Genomic DNA, 20,685 nt, shown 5'->3' on the forward strand with positions numbered 1-20,685 from the left:
TGACTCACTTCACTTGTATAACAGGCTCTAGGTTCATCCACCTCATTAGAACTGACTCAAATATGTTTATTTTCGTGGCTGAGTAATATTCCATTGTGTATATGTACCAGTTTCTTTATCCATTCATCTGTCGATGGACATCTAGGGTGCTTCCATGTCCTAGCTATTATAAATACTGCTACAGTGAACACTGGGGTACATATGTCTTTTTCAATTTTGGTTTCCTTGGGGTATATGCCTAGTAATAAGATTGCTGGGTTATATGGTAGTTTTATTTCTAGTTTTCTAAGGGATCGAAGGGAGAAATATTTCTATTTCTTTTATCCTCATGTCTATAAGGCAGCATCAATTTCCCATAAGAGAAGTTATTTATTTACTTACCTGATTTATTTATTTTCAAATTCCATCTTCTAAACACAGGGCTACAAAAATAGAAACTATTTTGTATATTACCATTTGATTTACAATTGAGCCTGACTTTTTATTTTGTTTAGGTTTAACTTTTCATTTTATGTTGGGTATAGTTAATTTACAACACTGTGTTAATTTCAGGTATATAGCAAAGTTAATTAGTTATACATATACATATATCTATTCTTTTTCACATTCTTTTCCCACATAGGTCATTAGAGAGTATTGAGTACAGTTTCCTGTGCTATACAGTAGGTTCTTGCTGATTATATTTATTTTGTATACTGTAGTGTGTATATGTTAATCCCAATCTCTTAATTTATCCACTACCCCCCATCTTTCCCTTTTGGTAACCGTAAGTTTGTTTTCTGAGAGTCTGTTTCTGTTTTGCAAACACATTTGTTTGTATGATTTTTTACTTCCACATACAAATGATATCACATGATATTTGTCTACTAAGTGACTTATTTCACTTAGTATCCTCCTGCAACGTGCGAGTCCTGGGTTTGATCCCTGGGTTGGGACGATCACCTGGAGTAGGGCATGGCAACCCACTTCAGCATTCCTTCCTGGAGGATCCCCACGGACAGAGGAGCCTAGCGGGGACACAACTGAGCGACTAAGGCAGCACACATGATAAGCCCTGGGTCCATCCAATGTTGCTGCAAATGCATCATTTTGTTCTTTTTTATGGGTGAGTAATACTCCACTGTATATACGCACCATATCTTCTTTATCCACTCATCTGTCGATGGACATTGAGATTGCTTCCATGTACTGGTTATTGTAAACAGTGCTGCAATGAACACTAGGGTGCACGTACCTTTTTGAAGTGAGGTTTTCTTCAGATATAGGCCCCAGAGTCAGATTGATGGGTCACACGGTAGCTCTACTTTTAGTTTTTTAAGGAACCTGCAGAGTGTTCTCCCTAGTGGCTGTACTAATTTACATTCCCACCAACAGTGTACGAAGGTTCTTTTTTCTCCACGTCCTCTCCAGCATGTATCGTTTGTAGACATTTTGATGATGGCCATTCTGACCAGTGTGAGGTGATACCTCATTATAGTTCTGATTTATATTTCTCCAATAATTAGCAATGCTGAGCATCTTTTCATGTGCCTGACTTCTTTTTAAAAATTGATGTACAAATGACATATAACACATTAATTAATTAATATCACAGCCCATCTGAAGATTTTAATCTAACACTTGTGCTTTAGAATATGTCCATAATTAGAATAATTTAAAAAATAAGAGTTTGGGGACTTCCCCAATGACTCAGAATCTGCCCGAGATGCAAAAGACAGGAGATCACAAGTTCAATTCCTGAGTTAGGAAGATCCCCCAGTGAAGGAAATGGCAACCCACTCCAGTATTCTTGCCTGGGAAATTCCATGGACAGAGGAGCCTGGTGGGCTACAGTTTATGGGGTTGCAGAGTCAGACATGGCTGAGTGACCAACACTTTCACAAAATAAGTTTAGGTTACTGTCTAAGATAAACATGTCATAAAACCCTGACATGTCTTGGTAACATCTAAGGCAAATCCAGAATGGCAGAGTATAAGACTGGTCTCTGGTCTGTCACAGCCACTGATGAGTGACCTTGGGAAAGTCAGTTTCCCACTCCAGGCTATCATTTTCCATCTGTAAAATGAGTGGATGTAGTCAATGATCTTCAAGACCATCTTCTACACTGACATTTTATGATTCCATATAATATTTTAATCTTGAAAGAACAATTTATTTAAGTCACAATTTCTGAAACTTCCCTTTTATAAATCTTTTTTCCCCCTATACTCACTGCTTAAGGAAATTTTATTTCACTTCAAATTTAGCGTTGTGGAAAGAGTCAGAAAAAGAACCTAAGTGTAGACAAGAAAAAAAAGAATTACAAATATTAATATTGAGCAATTACGGGGACATCTAGGCTGGTTCAGGACAGACATAAACGACCTTGTTTTATTCTAAATTCAGCTCATTGGCTTATGATGAAAAGTGAAAGGTTATTATATGGACTTACTGGGCAAAACCAGATTTTATAAATAATTACCTGTCAGACTGTTCAAGATAGACAAACATACGCCAGACCAACAAAAACATAGACCTGTCATATTTCTGAGAGAAATGTACGTTGAGTCTTCCTTCTCTGGGACTATAAGGAGATCAGGTAGAATAAAATGAAGGGGAAAAAACCTAAACCTTATATTTTCTGCCTTGTGCATACTTTAAAATATATAATGTGGGAGAGGAGGAATTTTGATGTGAAAAATCAGCTCCTGAAGATTTTATACATCTATGAGCCTGGCATAGAAACCAAATACAATAAATGCTGTCATTTTAAAAAGTTAGGATGTTTACTGCAAGCTTATAATTTTCTGTGATTAGGGACGCCAAGAAAAATAAGAATGATGATAAAAAGAAAAGTTTAATCATACATTTCACCAATCACAGATGGAAACCCTTTGGCAATTTTTTGATATTATATATCTGTGTCTTTTTTGTTGTTGTTGTTCTTGACATGAAGATTTTTTCCAGAAGGACTAACACAGAACAGGTAAATGATAGTCCACAAATGTGAATATTGTGGCACAATCCCATTAGCTGAGCCTTGCTGTGATTTGGTCACAGCAGGAAAATCTTTCACACTTCTCATTTCTTTTTTTATTAATTCTTGACAAAGGCTGTCTCAGTGTGTGTAGAAATCACAGTAAAAGTAAAATTATGCAAAACTCATCAAGTATGAAAGAGATAACTTCCTTCTTTGCAATCCAAGTTGAATCAAGATCTGTATATTACTGCTAGATTCGAGTTTGTTTCCAAGAGTGACAGTTCCTCATTTGTTGGAGAAAGTATAGATGTCAGAAGGGGAGCTCAGCTGCTGGAGCGGGGAGGTGGCCAGCCCACACTCAGTCTAGGTGCTAGCACCCTGGAGCGAGAAAACCGATCACTCAGCTGCCCTTCCATTGATTCTAACTGCTTGGCCTCTAAATGGGTATGGTGTGTGTGAGGGGTGGGCCTGGGGATCCGAGGGACAGGGGAAGGAGAGAAACGAAGACGGGAAGAGTCCTATGACGGAAAAAACACACCACAGGCAGATACTTGGAAAGTTGGGAAGACACCATAAGAATGACACACGTCCAATATGTGGGGTGAAGGGAAGAAAAGGTAGGAACAGACAGTTCATCGGGCCTATCAGGTCTTTGATTAGTGTGAGTTCATAAGGTGGACATGTGCTTGTAAAATACATGAAAATCTAGTCACCAAATGTCAGAAAGTAGAGTTGATGGGACAGTGCAAGGGGAAATGTGACTGTCCTTTTAATTCTATTTCCTTTGTCCCAAACCTGGATTACAAAATGCATCAAATAAAACACAGACTAAACACTGAGAAAAAAAAAAAAAGACACTGCTTTTAAGTTATGTGAGCTGAGAGCAGCTCTACTCCAAATTCAAATTGCAAAATTGCATTCTTGTCCACCTACACACCACCCTGAACATCCTGCCATTAATTGGCTAAATGGCCCATCCAGTAAACAAGACTAAGTGTTGAGGGGGCTGGAGAAGGGCTGGAGTCAGTCAGTTGATAGTCACAACAAACCAGCCCACTCCCAAGGCTGTGGAGAAGGTAAACTTGTATTTTATTTTGCCCAAGAAGGGGAACAGAAATCACCTTAATATAACATTGCCTTTCCTGTTGTCACAGTCACAGTCACATCAGCAGGCCAGAAAAGCCATCCCATTCCTGCGGTAGGCACTCTGTCAAAGAAAAAGAAATCTGCAGTGAATTATCACATCAAGTCAAACCAGGAAAGAAGGCAAAAGAGCAAGCAGCACTTTCTTCCTGCTTTGGGACTTTGCTGGCTACAATCTAGTTGGGTGCTTCATCTGAACGTTACTGGTGGCCAAGCATTAGCAAGCACTGTTAAAAAGTCAGTGTGGTTAACAAGTGGTTAGTGACTCTATTTCAGGGGAGTGGGAGAAATGTAAAATAAGACATCCCATTTTGTTAATTGATTGGGCTTGGTTAGGCCAAAGACATGTTGTGTTGAATCTGTTTGTCCTTTAGAAACATGTGTTCTCTATTGGACATGCCCAAGAATCACTTCTAACTAAGTATCTTAATAGTCTATAAATTACTGTCTCATTATATCCTTCCCAGGCCTAATTTATAGTCTCAGTAAAAAGCTATGGGAACAGATAGTAATAGAGGCCCCCTTGCCCAATACGGTGCTCTCTAAGGAGTTCTGTACATTATAGGCATTACAGAAAACTTGAATCTTACATAATTTTATTATGCATATATATAGATAGATAGATAGATACTCATGATGGGATAAAAATACACCCATAAAAGAAAAACAGGAAAATAAATACTCATTGTAATAATGTAATATACTCCAATAAAGAAAGTAACATGGCATAATAATATACTCGATAAAGAAAGTAACATTTCATCCCAAGAGATATATTCTGCATTTCAGAATTGGAAGAATTGGGCCACACAGGGCCTCTCACAATGAGACACAGAGTGAAGTAGAATTGAAATCCAGGATTTAGGAATAAAATTCCTTTTCACCACCATAGTTTTCATTAGTTAAACTTGGACCAGCCACCTTCAGAGAATTTGTAACCCTCAATTAGATGGAATTTTTCTATAATTTATTTTCAGAAAAATGGGAAAAAGACAAATCGTCATAAAATCATGAATTTTTTGTTCTTTTAAGCTAATAATTCTGGGGCTGTTCTGGAGTATATAAACTTTCAGTCCAATAAATTTACCTTCAACAGCCATCTTACAGGAAATACAGAATAAGCTTTTATGATTAAGATAATGTTAGGAATGTGCAGAAGAGTTTAATTCTAAAAAATGATTACTTTTAATTATACAGGAAAAAAAAAGAAACGTAAAGACCAAGTTTTTGAGCAAGACTTCTACCAACATGAGGTGAAACAAAATGGTTTTCCGAATAACTTTCTCTTAATCATAAAATTCAATTAGCTTCAAAACCTTCCCTCCAAATCTCCTGCTTACACAGGATTTACTATGGTTGTCAGGCTTGGGAGCCCTGGTTGAAATTTCATTAGCGGGCTGTTACACAGTTCACTCTGGATCGGCGTATCAAGGATGAGAAAACGGGCAGATCCGCTAGAGCCCTTCTTTGGGGCTCCCTCTGTGAGCTCCATCTTACCACCGGACTTTCTGCGTCATGGGGCACTTTTGGACTGAAGCACATGTGCAAACAAAGGCTAGAAAATTCCAACTCGAGCTCCTAAGACCGTGCACGGGAGAACAGTGGAAAACGAGCTCCTTGGAGAGCCACAAATAACTTGCAGGAACGGATAGGGTGTCTTCCCATAACCACAGGCAGGAGAGCCTCAGGCCCTGAAATAGCCCCTTCCACCACGGCCGCCTTCGAGAGGCTCACACCAAAGTGATACTTTCTGCTTCTTAGCCTTGATAGTTCACGTTTTACAACCACTGTGACAACCTTTAACATAACATAATATTTAAAGCCCGGGGATGGTTTACATGGAGATAAACAGACCTGGGAGTAAAGTTGGATTCCTCTTCAACATAAATGGTTGAGGGGAGCCTTGCTTGAAAAAGTAATCTTGGCTCAGGAGAAGACCAAGCTTTGGCCGAGCCCACCTGAGAAATTACCAAGTTTAATCTTTCCAGGGTGGGTGATAAGAAATGGTTCACTCCGGCGTTGAAAAGCTCTCTTTTCACTTTCATAGGTGAGTTGATCAATATTGTTTGCAAACAACTAAAAGATGACAGGCTTACTGAATAACAGAGGCCCTCAAGTTTAATAAGAAAACCAAAGTTTAGAGCTGACCCGGATTTCTGGAATAAGTTCTTCCTATTCTAATTCTAAAATAAAGAAGGAACAAACAAGCATGTGTAATTAGTAAAGAGCAATTTCAGCAAACCAATCCCCTAGGGTCCTCCACCCTGAGTCACTGCTTTTTCCTTTTGATGTATAAAGGATGTATGTTGTCTGTCTGTGTAGGGCAATTATGGGAACGTCCCAGATTTGGCATACCTTCCAGAGTAAGCAACTTGAAAGGAAGATGGATGGAGACAACTCATCTTTGTGTCAACTGTGAATTTCTCTCTATTTGTGCTGCGAATGCTGAAACTAAATTTAAACATTGCTTGGTGTGAGGGCCTTCCAGAGGCCACGTTCTCATGAAACACTCAGCGTCCCACTCACTCTCTATTGTTAGATATTGTGAACGATTTACAACACTCTTAGTAAAACCCAGACCTTGATCAGAAAAAGCCAGGACCTCCCCAACTACTGAAAAGTATAAATTAATTAATAACACAGACTCCCTCTTCTCAAACCAGCTCTGACTTGCTATATACCACTTAAGCTTCATTTCTGATTTAATAGAGCTCTGGTCTCAACTACATGGAGAAGCAAACAATTGTTTGCTTCCATGTAAATGTATTGAAAAGTTCAGATATTTTAGTATCTCTCAAAGTACCAGCAAAGAATATATGCATACATATCCCTGGTGGCTCGGATGGTAAAGAATCTGCCTGCAATGCAGGAGACCCCGGGTTCAATCCCTCAGTCAGGAAGATCCCCTGCAGAAGGGAATGGCAACCCCCTCCAGTATTCTTGCTTGGAGAATTCCACAGACAGGAGCCTGGCAGGCTAAAGTCCATGGGGACACAGAGAGTTGGACACGACTGAGCGACTAACACTTCCATATATATGTATTATATGTAATTTTATGTTTTTTAAGGACCAATGTAGTTCTTAGGCCTTTTTTCCTAAAATTGAGTATCAAGTTAGTTCCCCATTTTTGACACTCTTTTTTATTTATTCAGCTCCAAATTATGACCTGTTACTGGAAGCTCAATATACCTGGATAAGCAGACACAGATTCTACCTGCAGCACTGGGCACTGGTGGGATATTAACTCATAAGTGTGTACATTTAAAATAGGAATTTTAAAAGTCTGCGCATGGGCAATGAACAAACTAGGGAAAACATTTAAATCCCAAACTGGTTTATTTCTGCTTTTATGGTTCATCATAATTGCACATTTTAAGGAATACAAATTAACATTAAAAAGGAAAAGGTTAATAAATATCTTAAGCAAAAAGAAGATAAATATGCTACAAAGCATATCCTGCAGTTCCAAGTTGAATATGATTGTGTATGTGTTGTTTGTGCCAGTAGCCTAATTAGTAAGAATTTAATTACAGATAAAACTATCCCCTTCAGTTCAGACCTCCACATTATTCTCACTATTATACTTCCTGATTTATTCTGCTTTTTAAAGTAAAATAAAACAAGAATTTCATTGTAGGGACTAACATCAGCAAGATGGCAAACTAGGAGGTCCCAAAGCTTGTTTCCCCAACAAAACAATAAACAACTACAAACAGTCAAAAAATAGCTCTGAAATACAACAAAAAAGTATGACCATACAGAAAAGTGTAGGAGGCATTTTATTTGCATTATCCACCCATCCCAGTCCAGAGTAGCTCAGTGCAAAGAGGGACCCCACCTTGGAGGGATATCACCTCAGAGGAAAAGGAAAGCAGGAGATTCCCTGCAAAGCTCCCCTCCCCAATGCTGTGGATGTTTGCAGCGTTTGCTCCCAAGCACCCCCACAGTCTTTACCAAAAAAGAACCCAGTCATCAAGCTGCATGGAGTCCCCATTGCTACGTTTTCTTATTGGGGCCAGAGCTGTCTCTGCAGTGAGACCTGCTCCCCTGTGCTTCACTCTCTGGCATCATGATGCCCTAGCATCTCACCACTGATGGGAGTGAAGCTACTGCTGCTCTCTGTACCCTGCCTCCAGGGTTCTGCAGCTACTATCTGTGGGGCCCAGATGCTGCTTTCTGTTCCACTCCTGGGGCCTAAGTCATGGCATTGCTTGCCATCATTGGGCTACACTGATACAGCTCTGCGTTCTACCCTTTGGGTCCTGAGTCACAGCTTTGACCCGGCACTGCTGAGGCTACGCTGCTGCGGCTCTGTACCCTGTGCCCTGGAGCCAGGGGCAGGACTCTGACCCCCCACCCCCAGGGTGTGCGGTTGCTGCACCCTGTCACCCCACAGTTTGTGCCACTACTGTATCTCCCCATCCTGGGGCCACAAATCACTGTGGTGAGTCCCAAGGACTCAGACCCTGGCTGCATGGAAGATGTGCACGTGCCTACACCTCAGGCACTGGGGTCAGCATCACTGCAAGTGCACTGGTGCACCAGGACCAAGGTACTTCCCCATGTGCCTGATTCCAAACCCCAGCACCATGGCCACCGAGTGCCAGTGTGCTAAATCTGGCACCAAAAAGGACCCCTTGGGCTAGAAATTCCTTCCACCGGCAAAAAAGGAAGACCCCCAGCAGCCTTTATCATTGAAGACCCCAACAGCTATAGATTCCACTGCCACTGGCAGGACCTCTGTGGTCTGGGCCACTGCAGATCTCTGCAGTCTTTGCCAAAGTTGACCTCAGCTGCTGATGGAGCTGCCTGGAGACTATGCCACTGTGCTTTCCCCAGAATCAGAGCTGCTGAACTCCATCCAGCCAGAGATCTCAAGGACACTTTCAGGTGAAAATCCTTCTCTACCAGAGTCAGTCTGAAAAGGAGGAAAGAGATGGCTGCTCCCTCAAATGTGCGAATATCAATGCAAAGCTACTAGAAACAGGAAAAAGCAAGGAAACATAACACCACCAAAGGAACTCAGTAATTTTCCTGTGACTAAGGCCAAAGAAATAGGTATCTGTGAGTTACTTGAAAAAGAATTCAAAATGATCATCTTGAGAAAGCATAGTAAGATTTAAGTTGTCTGTCAGAAAGCTAACAGACTGAGTAGTCTGAGTTCAACTCAGTGAACTCAAGAAAACAATGCATGAACAGAATGAGAAGTTCAATAAAGAGACAGAAATCATAAAAAAAAAAGAGTGAGACAAAAGTTTTGGAGCTGAACGATGAAAAATGCAAGAGAGAGCAAAACCAGACTCAATCAAACAGAAGAAAGAATGTGCCAACTTGAAGAGAGTTTTTTTTTTTTATTATCCATTAAGAGGAGAAAAGAAATAAGAATGAAAAAAGGGTGATAAAAGTCTGTATAAATTAAGGGATATCATTTAAGCGAAACAATATAGTCAACTCTCATATGTTAAGTCACAAAACAAGGTTTAACAAACCTAAAAACACTGAAATCCTATGAAGGATTTCATATGAAATCCATATTTCCCCAACACAATGAAACTAGAAATCAATGATAGGAGGAAAGCTAGAAAATTCACAAATATTTAGAAATTTAAAAAACCCACCCACATGGATAAGCAATGGGTCAACAAAAAAGTCAAAAGGGAAATACAAAAATTTCAAGACAAACAACAAAAAAGCCCTGCAATATACCCAAACTTATGGGATGCAGCAGAAGCAGTTCTAAGAGACAAGTTTATAGTGAAAAATGGCTACATTAAGACAAAAGGAAGATTTTAAATAAACCTAGCCTTATATGTTATATAACCTTATATGTTTCAATTATCCCTCAATAAAGCTAGAAAATAATGGGGGGGGGGTGGGAATCTCATTAGAGCAGGTCTCAAATTCACTCTTAAATACTTCATTTTTCAAAGGTCTAAGACAGAAGATTTTTGTTCTATTATCTGAATTCTTATACATTTGCAGAATTTGATTTTAGCAACTCTTTATTGAGTTCCAACTCTGTGTTATCCACCTTGTGCTTGTGGTACAAAGGACTCGAAGATAAGTAAGACAGCTCCTGCAGTCAGCAAAGCTTCCAACTGAACGTTACTGGTTTAACCACCACAAGTAAAAGGCATTGAGAGGTCATTCTCAAGAGTGGGGAAAAAAAATAAGGCAGGTTTTTTTGTTTGTTCTTCTACTTTTAATCACAATATTTAACTTCAAATAAAAGGCATGAGACTTATATAGTTCTTAAAGCAGGGGAGGGGGCAAATATTTAAAAAAAATTACTATACTTTTTAAAATTGGCTGATGATATATTCAATACTTTCATGTCCATATCTAATTTAGCATTACCACAACGATGAAAAAGAAAGGTCTTATTATTCTCCTTTTTAAAGTGATATGTCTAGTGAGTGGTCAGTAAATTTACGATTCAAAACCAAGAGCTGTATTCTTTTCATTATACCATTGTCTTACACTAAATAAAAGAAAACAACCCCCCCAATCTAGCTTAATTTATTCCATCTAGATTACTGCAGACATATCTATTCTCCTAGTCCTAACAAACTCAAGTCTTGCTAAAGGTCACTTAAATTAAAACTGTACTTCAAAGATTTAAGCTAGATTAGCTTGGCACAATCCTTGGAGTGCAGAGATGGAACCTGAATCTAAATCATCTTCAGTTTTGGAGGCACTCTCAACTAGTGCTTATTTTCCAGACTAATTTAAAGGTTAATATATAATAATAATAATAAAAACACTGTGCTTCCAAATAACTTGGGGGAGCTTTACAAAAATAACAGATACTCTGGCTTCACTTCTTTAAAGTCTATTGGTCTGAGTGGAGCTTGGGTTTGGAATGGTTTAAAAGCAATCCAGGGACGTTCCTGGTGGTCCAGTGGTTAAGAATCCACCTTGCGATGCAGGGGAACGTGGGTTCAACCCCTGGTCGAGGAACAAAGATCCCACATGCCCTGGTGCAACTAAGGCCACAGGCCGCAACGACGGAGACTGTACCCCACAACAAAAGATCCCACATGCCGCAACTAAGGCCTGAGGCAACCAAGTAAATAAATACATTTTGAAAAAGAAAAAAATCCCCGAGACCTGGATGCACAACCGGGGCTGAGAGCGACGGTGGGGTAGGTACACCATGAACAGGACTCCAAACCGGTTTTGTTAACAAATAGAGAACTCTCTCAGTCTGTCACGATGACACATTTAACAGTATTTCATAATGGGAATCCTAATCTTAGCATTTAATACAGAAGAAATAGAAACTAAGGTCTTCACCTGCTACATTTAAAATGGATAACCAACGTGGACCTACTGTAGAACACGGGGAACTCCGCTCAGTGTTTTGTGGCGGCCTGGATGGGAGGGGGTTTGGGGGAGGATGGATCAAGTGTGCATATGGCTGAGTCCCTTCATTGTTCACCTAAAACTATCACAACCTTGTTTGTTAATCTATTATACCACAATACAAAATAAAAACTCAAAAAAACTGAGGTTTTCAGATGTGCCTCTTATGAAGATAGCAGACAGGCTACCTGTGGCTCGCTCACTTCTGATTGTGGGCCATGTGCAGACCAGTCACTGTTCTTCTCCTTCCCAGAAGCTGGGATGTTGCTATGAGGGAGCGCAGCCCTGTAGCCCGCCACACCACGTTTAATTCCATAATGGCAGAGGGATTTGGAAAGTAAGCCTACTAAACCACGTTGAACAAATCTTTTGCTTACATCTAAAATCAAGGAACAATAAAATTTTGGAATCGAAAAGTATCTTTGAGAACTCCTGTAGTCCAATTCCTAATCTAACAGATGAAAAGACCACTGCCCAGAGAGAGACACACAGATCTGTGGTCATGTGGGAGAGAACCTAGGATGGTTCTCATTCTGCCCAAAGCTGCATGTTCAGCTTCTCTGACCTTAATGGGGAAAACAGATGTTGGGGGAAAAATTGTTTTTCCAGATAAAGAATCCTTGGGAGTAGAACAAAAGTGAAGGGGCTGGAGGGAGGGAAGGACTTCACTGTCCAAAACAGGACAGCCAAGTAGTTAGAACAAGATGAGCTTTTAGTTCTATGCCTGCCTCTTCGGCTATCTGATTAGCTCTTCCTTGGAAAATCACTTAATATCCCCAAGTGCCTCCAATAATAGTTTTGATAAATACATGAACTCTCAAAATAATTAAGATCAACCTGACTGAAAGGTTCTGTGGCAAAAGCACACACCTTTAGAACCTTCACAGGAATGACGCACCATTTATTTGCGCTCAAGTCTTTCTAATAAGTCTGTGCTCAGTGTCTGGTTTAGGGTCAAGACCTGGTGGCTCAGACGGTAAAGCGTCTGCCTGCAATGTGGGAGACCTGGGTTCGATCCCTGGGTTGGGAAGATCCCCTGGAGAAGGAAATGGCAACCCATTCCAGTACTCTTGCCTGGAAATTCCATGGACTGAGGAGCCTGGTAGGCTACAGTCCCATGGGGTTGCAAAGAGTCGGACACAACTGAGCGACTTCACTTTCAGTTTCATACAATGTGGCCTGCCTGGGTCGGTTTGGAGTTGGCCAATTTGGGCTAAATCCAGGAGAAAAAGGACAATAAAAAGATTTGGAGCCTACATTCACCCTTTCCCAAACTACTGTTAACTCCCAATTAACTAAATGTAGGGTAGACTCTGCATTTTGGATGATTTGCGGGCCACAGGAGCCGCCCTGGTTACCAAGGGCCTGGTGGTTTCTCAAGAGCTCTCTTCTGCTCCATGGGGATGCGGAGGGTACCAAGGGCAGAGGTTCTACTGGCTTGACTTGGCTGGAGGATGTGGTGGGGGAGGCAGTGGGGTGAGCTGAAAGCAACAGACTTTCCCCACATGCATGCTAAGTTGCTTCAGTCGTGTCCGACTTTCTGTGATTCTATGAACTGTAGTCCACCAGGCTCCTCTGTCCATGGGATTCTCCATGCAAGGATACTGGAGTGGGTTGCCAATTTCCTCCTCCAGGGGCTCTTCCCCACCCAGGGATCGAATCTGCATCTCCTGTGGCTCTTGCATTACAGGTAGATTCTTTATCACTCAGCCACTGGGGAAGCCCACAGGCTTTCCCTAGTCTTAACTAATGAAGTTAATCTAAGTGTTCCATTTATTGGACTATTCAGTTGAGTGGGGGATGGGAAGGTATTTTTGTCTCTGAATTTCAGGTATAAAAATGCTGTTTCACAAGATAGCTACATTAGCCCACCTCACTCCCAAGTTACTGTCAAAACCAACCGTGCTTTTATCTTCCTTTTTCGCTCTCTCTTCTGGCAGCAACACTGGAGGCTACACCAAGTTGTTTCAGATTCCATGGCCCCCATCAGCCCCAATTCAGCCCTGCTCTCTGTGGGGTCATTGGATTCAGAGTCTAAGCTCCCTCCCAGCTCCTTCATTTGCTGAAGGAGGTGACTTTGCCCTGAGAAGCATCTTGGTTTGCTTTAATACTATAAATCTTTGAACCCTTGGAGCTTCATATCAAAGCTATGTAATAGCTCTTTAAAAGATAAAATATGCCCCCTTTTCTTGCTGCCCTTGTGTCTGCGTGTGGGCAAGAGATTTAATTACAATGAATAAAACTGAATGGTGGTCTGAGACTCTTAAAATCAAAGTGGGGATCATGGCTGAATTTCATTAGCAAACATAAATACAAATAGGCACATCTTGTTTGTACCAATGCCATGTGATTTTCTCCCTTTTGATAATTTCATTCTAACTCTGATAAATTTCAGAGAATCTAAATTGAACCATATGATGTATAGCACTGTAATATGCAAAGCTCTTCATTAAACATTTTCCTTTTTTGAGTACTTCCCCATGTTATAAATATCCTGTGAAAATCATGGAGGGCAGTTTGTCAGACAGCAGAGCCTTGATTTAAGACAGTGGAGGGAGCCCTGCCCTCTAAATAAGAGGTCTTCTCTGGCTGGCACAATGGGAAAAAGACATAGCATTAACTCCCATTCTATTCCAAGTAACTGTGAGCCTATGAATCTTATGGAACGTGTCATTTTATGCATGTTTTTCTCTAAGTCTGTATCATATTCTTCTTGAAAGTTATTTCAGCATTCTGGATATAAATATCTCTCAATTAAAATTAATTATTAAAAATTACCATTTCTAATTGCCCAAGTCATCTCAATCAAATTATATGAGAGATGTGTTAATTTCTTTGCTGTCATTGAGCAAAGTAATTACATGGTTGATGCAAACAGCACTGTATTTTAGAGAAAAGCTTTGTGAATGTTATTTTTAGCAACTTTATATGAGTCTAAATAGAAGTGCACCATTTCTATGCTTAAACTATTCTTTCCATGATATTGTATGCGCTTAAATACATTTATGTTAGTAATAATTTAATGGCAATAATATTAAGCTTTTTTTTCCTTTCACCTAAATTATAAACATTTAAAACAAATTTCCAAACTATTCCAAGCTGCAGACACATGTTATGTATACTGCTGCTGCTGCTAAGTCGCCTCAGTCATGTCCAACTCTGTGCGACCCCATAGACAAAAGCCCACCAGGCTCCCCTGTCCCTGGGATTCTCCAGGCAAGAACAGTGGAGTGGGTTGCCATTTCCTTCTCCAATGTATGAAAGTGAAAAGTGAAAGGGAAGTTGCTCAGTCGTGTCCGACTTGTAGCGACCCCATGGACTGCAGCCTACCAGGCTCCTCCCTCCAAGGGATTTTCCAGGCAAGAGTACTGGAGTGGGGTGCCATTGCCTTCTCTGATGTTATGTATAAACATTGCCAAATTGGCAGAAGTTAGTCATCAAAATCCCCATGGCAGGCAGGGCGGAGGAGAGAGGTGCTCAGTATAACAACAGTTAATTCTTGTTTTTCTTGTTTGATTCAAAGCTCTCCAGAAGGCAGGAAGTTGCTATTTTATTTGTTTCTGTATGTCCAGGGTACAATTCAATGCACAACATATATGTAGGTGCTCAGTAGACAATCACCTAATGAATGAATGCATTTGATTTGCAAATAGCTTAGTTTTCTCTGAACAATGAGAAATGCTAACATGTATTCACCATAATGGCAGGGGCTGAGATATTGTCAGCTCCAAAAAAATTAGGAGCATTAGGTGAAATGCTTATCATTTCACCAGATAATCGTCAGCAGCAATTAGTAGGAAAAATAAATTAGTGACCTTGATAATTCAGTCATAAGCAATGCTGCACAGAATTACTCTGATGTTAGTTCTCAGTTCCCACTGGGAACATTTCTGGGCTTCTCATTACTGTTATCTGCCAGGAGTAAAAACTTTTGCATCAATGGAGCCAACTGCTTTGTGTGCCAGAAAAACAGAATCCAAGTCATCTAAAGCAACACTGTTGAATTGTTTTGTTGCATGTAAACATTTTAAGTTCCAACATTCTATCACTACAAAGCTTACAGTATGAAATAATGTTTTAACAGTCTTGGTTGGGTGACAATGTTACTCAGTTGTATTTTCCATTTTCAAACTTGTCAACAATGATATAATAAAAATTAAAAGAAAACACTGCCTCAGTGGCCTTAGCTATGTCAAAAAATACAACATGAGGAATAAGTATATGAATAGCAACAGCTGTTTACCAATGGTCAAGACACCGATTTAGAACAGTAAACAATTATAATTAAAGTTCTCAAGAATTTTTAGAAGAAAATGAATAATAAAACTACAACATAGAACTATCAGGACACAGTCATTAACAATGAAAATCACTGTGGTGGCCATCTGAGAAGGTATATTTTTGTGTGAATCTATTGTCATTCATTCATTTAATAACATAGGTTGCAAGATGTAGCGTATACAGCAGTGATCATAGAAGTGGCTCCTGCTCTTCACGTTGAACAGTCTAATGGGGCAGACATATTGGATGAAAAATGACAAAGGTAATGGAAATTACAAAATGAGAATCATATAATGGGGACCATAAAAGAGGACAGTAGAGGTGGGTGGTGATCAACAATGTTTCTTGAAGACAAGCTGGGGATGAGTGGTGAAAGGGCAGCAGGACAGAAAAAAGTTCTAGGTGAAGACCCAGAGGAGAGAGAGCCTGACTTATTTCCAAATGCCAGTCTATAGGCTATGCTTGTCACAATAAATATTAGATCCAAGACACCAACCCACACCACTTACCACTGAAGGGTTTATCAAAATTCAGGTAAGAAATGCTCATGTTATATAAACGTCCAACCAATTTTTTGAATCACTGTTTTAAAGCCTGATATAAACTCTACATCAAACTGGAAGGATTGGACGACTTCTGGTTTCTGATCCAGCATGGAAGAAGTCTGGAAGTTGCCACTCTGTCCTTGTTTATTCAAGTGAAAGTTGAACAAAGTGAAAAATCAAGAACTCTTAGATCCAAAGGAGAAGTGAAGTCACAGGGCAAGCAGACACACAGACTCTTTGCCTGCCCTTAAAACAGACAAAGAGTCACAACTTAATGGAGCAGAGATCTACAAGCAAAATCCTCTGTGGGGAACCAGTGCTGGGGTAGGGGAAACTGAACTGTAACTGACAAACTGCTGGAAGCTCAGCTGGACAAACCTGGGAGCTAAAACTCCAGGGGGACTCAGACCCTGCCGGGGGTGGGGGTGGGGGTGGGGGGCGGCTGGGGGATGGGAAGGGAACCACACTTCTGTGAGTTTTAGCTCCTGGAGCTCAACTAGGTTCTCAGTGATGATCACAGAAAAACCGCTTCATGCTTCCGGCAGGGAGAGGGGTAAAAACATTTTGAAATACACCAAAGCCTTATGTTCTTCTTAATAAGGTCTAAGTACAAAAGAAATAATTTAATCATAGCGTAACCTGCATAAGTTTTTTAAGAGTCTAACTGACCTGGGCAACTTCAGTCCCCCGCAGTCATTCTGTCTAACAGTTTGGTGGGTGTGTGGGACACTGAAAAGCACGCGTGAGGTTCACAGCTGAGAGACACAGGCTCACTGTAAGACTACGACCTCACAGCTGTCGGGAATGTCCCCCTCCGTCCACAGTTTACCACCACAATAATAAAGGCCTGTTTTCACAGCAGTTCCTTTAACCCAGTACATCATGTCTGGCTACTAAGACAAAATTACAAGGTATAATAAAAGGCAAAAAAACAGTTTGAAGAACACGGCAAGCATCAGAACCAGACCCATTTATGACTGGCATGTTGGAATTAACAGACTGGGAATTTATAACAACTATGATTGAGATGGTTGGATGGCATCACTGACTCAGTGGGCATAAATTTGAGCAAACTTCAGGAGACAGTGAAGGACAGGGAAGCCTAGTGTGCTGCAGTCCATGGGGTTGCAAAGAGTTGGACAGGACTCTTAGCAACTGAACAACAACAGCAACAATGATTAGGATGCTAAAGGCTCTAATGTAAGGTGGAGGGATAGTATACTGGAAACCTCCAAAACTGAGAAAGCAAAGAGTGAAAAAAACCAGAAAACAGAATAAAATATCCAAAAACTATGAGACAGCTACAAATGGTATAACATATGCATAGCAGGAATATTAGAAGAAGAAAAAAAAAGAACAGAAGAAATATTTTTTAAAATGATGACCTAGATTTTTCCCAAATTAATGTTAGACATCAGACCATAGACCCAGGGAGCTCAGGGAACACCAAGAAGGATAAATAAAGAAAAATAAAGGAGAAATAAAGATCTCACACAAACAGAATCTGAGGGGATTATTTTCTAGTAGTTCCTTGCTTATAGGAAAATGTTAAGAGGAAGTTTCTAGATACAGTTCAGAAACTTGGGTATAAAGAAAGAAAGAACAGTGGAGAAGAAGTAAATCGGTGCAGTCACTATGGAGAACAGCATGGGGGTTCCTTAAAAACTAAAAACAGAGTTACCATGTGACCTAGCAATCCTACTCCAGGGCATACATCCGGAAAAGAGGAAAACTCTATGTGATCTAGCAGTCCCACTCCAGGGCATACATCCGGAAAAGAGGAAAACTCTAACTGGAAAAGATACATGCACCCCAATGTTCACAGCAGCGCTATTCACAGCAAACAAGACAAGGAAGCAACCTAAATGTCCAGCAACAGATGAACAGATAAAAAAGACGTGTGTGTGTGTGTGTGTGTGTGTGTGTATACACACACAATGGAATACCACTCAGGCATAAAAAGAATGAAATAATGCCACTTGCAGCAATATGGATGAACCTAGAGATTGTCATACTATGTGAAATAAGCCAGACAAAGACAAATATCATATATCACTTCTATGTAGAATCTAAAGAAATGATACAAATGAACTTATTTACAAAGCAGAAATGGACTCACAGGCATAGGAAACAAACATGGTTACCAAAGGAGAAAGTGGGGCGGGTTCAACTAGGAATTAGAGAGTAGTGGATATAGCACTATATGTAAGGTCAACAGTAAGGATCCACTGTTTAGCACAGGGAAATACATTCAAATACCTTAACCTACAGTGGAAAAGTATCTGAAAAAGAATATAACTGGACCACTTTGCTGTACACTTGAAAACACTGTAAATCAACTATATATCAAAAAATATAAAAAAACTGGAACTGCTGTGTACTGACTTGACAATGACAGGCATGCCTTCTCCACGCCTTTGTGTCTCCTTCCCTACTTAAGTGTGTGAGGCACTGTGAACATACTTTTGTACATATTAATTACCATATTTCTATAATGGAGTTGTGTTAGTGGAATTTGCCACAGACATTTACAATCGACCTCAGTCATTAAAAAAAAATTACCTTCAAGTATCATAAATAACCAAAGTGTGTTCTCTAGTGTGAAAGATTAATTTGAAGAGAGCTAGCATATTAAATGATTAAATCTCCTGAGGTATGGAATCATTCCAAGTCAGATATATAATTTCTACAGCAGTGACAGTACTCATGCTATTTGGCGTTATTCTAATAAACCCTAAAAGGTAAACTATTTGGGGATTCCCAAGTGGCACTAGTGGTAAAGAACCTGCCTGCCAATGCAGGAGACATAAGAGATGCACGTTCGATTCCTGGGTCAGGAATATCCCCTGGAGGAGAAAATGGCAACCCACTCCAGTGTTCTTGCCTGGAAAATTCCAAGGACGGAGTAGCCTGGCAGGCTATTTGGGTCACAGTAACTAGAATATTGCGCTGGCCCAGATCAGTCCTATTCCACTGTTGTTCGACTCTGCTGTTTACTGGTCATAGTGTTAAAAATACTGAGAAGGTTTAGGTTTAGCACAGTAAAAAAATGTTCTTAATTTCACTTTAAACAGTTATTGCCATAAAAAAATACTTTATCAGAGAACATTTTGTCTTTTTTGTTTTATTAGTTATTTATTAATAAAACATATTTGTTTTACTAGTCACCAGACAAATTAAAAAACAGGCCTTCAGAAGGGCTGTGAAAATTTTAGCACGAATCCTGGACCAGGGAATGAAGACATTAGTTGAGATTCTTGTTGGCGAAAGTTGAGATCAGAGACATCCTTCCAAAAGACTATGGCTGTCATTATTTCAAGAACTCTTAACCATGATTTCTTTAGGAAAGGCTGAATGAATTCTACCTTTATGTATTCTATTCGTCGAGCACTCCAATGGAATGTAAGCAGGCATTCTATAAAGTAAAGCCTTGGGATACATAATCTTTACATTGAAATTAATTCAATGAATCATTTCAACCAGGATTTAGGAGAAGGAAGGGAAAGCCCTTTTGCACATGAGTTTTTGTCTCTCCGTCTAGTCCATGTGGTGGTATCTGCGACCGAGTGGGCAGGCCCCACCATTCCCAGGGTCCACTGGCCCCCAGTGTGTGCGGCTGGCCTCTTCTTGTTCCCCATAGCCGTGGGAGGTGAGGGGAGGTAAGCTAATGCATGAATAGCTGCCAGGAGAAAAGATGGGAGGGAAAAAAAGCTAAAGAAATATAGTATTTCAATCAAAGTCTGAAATTTGTAGAAGTGGTTTTGGTCTCCATATAGTAAAAATATTTATCCAAGAAACTCCTACTCGGGTGTGAACATCCTACTTCTAGTGGGATTTTGCTTGGCAAAGGGCTGTGAAAGAGTGGAAGCTAATACAGAACATGTCTATAAACAAATTTATTTAGTTAGTACAGACTGACACATTCGCTAGAGGATTTCAGCAATTACATGTGTAAAACTATTTCCTACAGTGGTTTCCTTTTGTGATTTTGCTAATTTATTCAATCTAGGCCATTTTCACGCACTGACTGTTATAAGCCATTTAGCCACACAGGCCGAAATGAACATGTGGAGACTATGCCTTCTTTCCAATTCTTCATGTAAACATAATTATATGGTTATAATAAAGAGTCAAACTTATAATGAAAAAAAAGTCAAGCAAAGTTGTAATACCTTAAAACATAACGTTGTAATCTAACTTTGGAGAAGAGAGACTTGGAAATTTTGGCTATGGTAATATATATGAAAGTGTTTGGTAAAGTGTGAAGCCTTATGTAAGGGTAAGGGTGTTTGCATTTATATTCAACATGTATTATTATTCCAGTTATAGCTGTCAGTTCAGTTCAGTTCAGTTGCTCAGTCATGTCCGACTCTGCAACCCCATGAACTGCA

At 40.0% G+C, this 20,685-nt stretch overlaps 1 protein-coding gene across 3 annotated transcripts in view; it reads right to left on the reverse strand.

The window, feature by feature from the left end:
• Positions 1–403: 403 nt before the first annotated feature.
• The window catches only part of SUPT3H (SPT3 homolog, SAGA and STAGA complex component), a 376,606-nt gene continuing 356,324 nt past the window's right edge, over positions 404–20,685 (reverse strand). For 2 of the 3 annotated variants that reach the window (XM_065912304.1, XM_065912306.1), the window contains one exon: positions 4,029–4,167. In XM_065912304.1, the coding sequence (XP_065768376.1) occupies positions 4,126–4,167 (42 nt within the window). In that variant the 3' untranslated portion in view covers positions 4,029–4,125. Of the gene's footprint in view, positions 423–4,028; positions 4,168–20,685 lie in introns of those variants that run through there. The other variant, XM_065912305.1, reaches the window with a different exon arrangement.

Source organism: Muntiacus reevesi, chromosome 20 (genome assembly GCF_963930625.1).
Source record: "Muntiacus reevesi chromosome 20, mMunRee1.1, whole genome shotgun sequence".
NCBI lineage: Eukaryota > Metazoa > Chordata > Mammalia > Artiodactyla > Cervidae > Muntiacus > Muntiacus reevesi.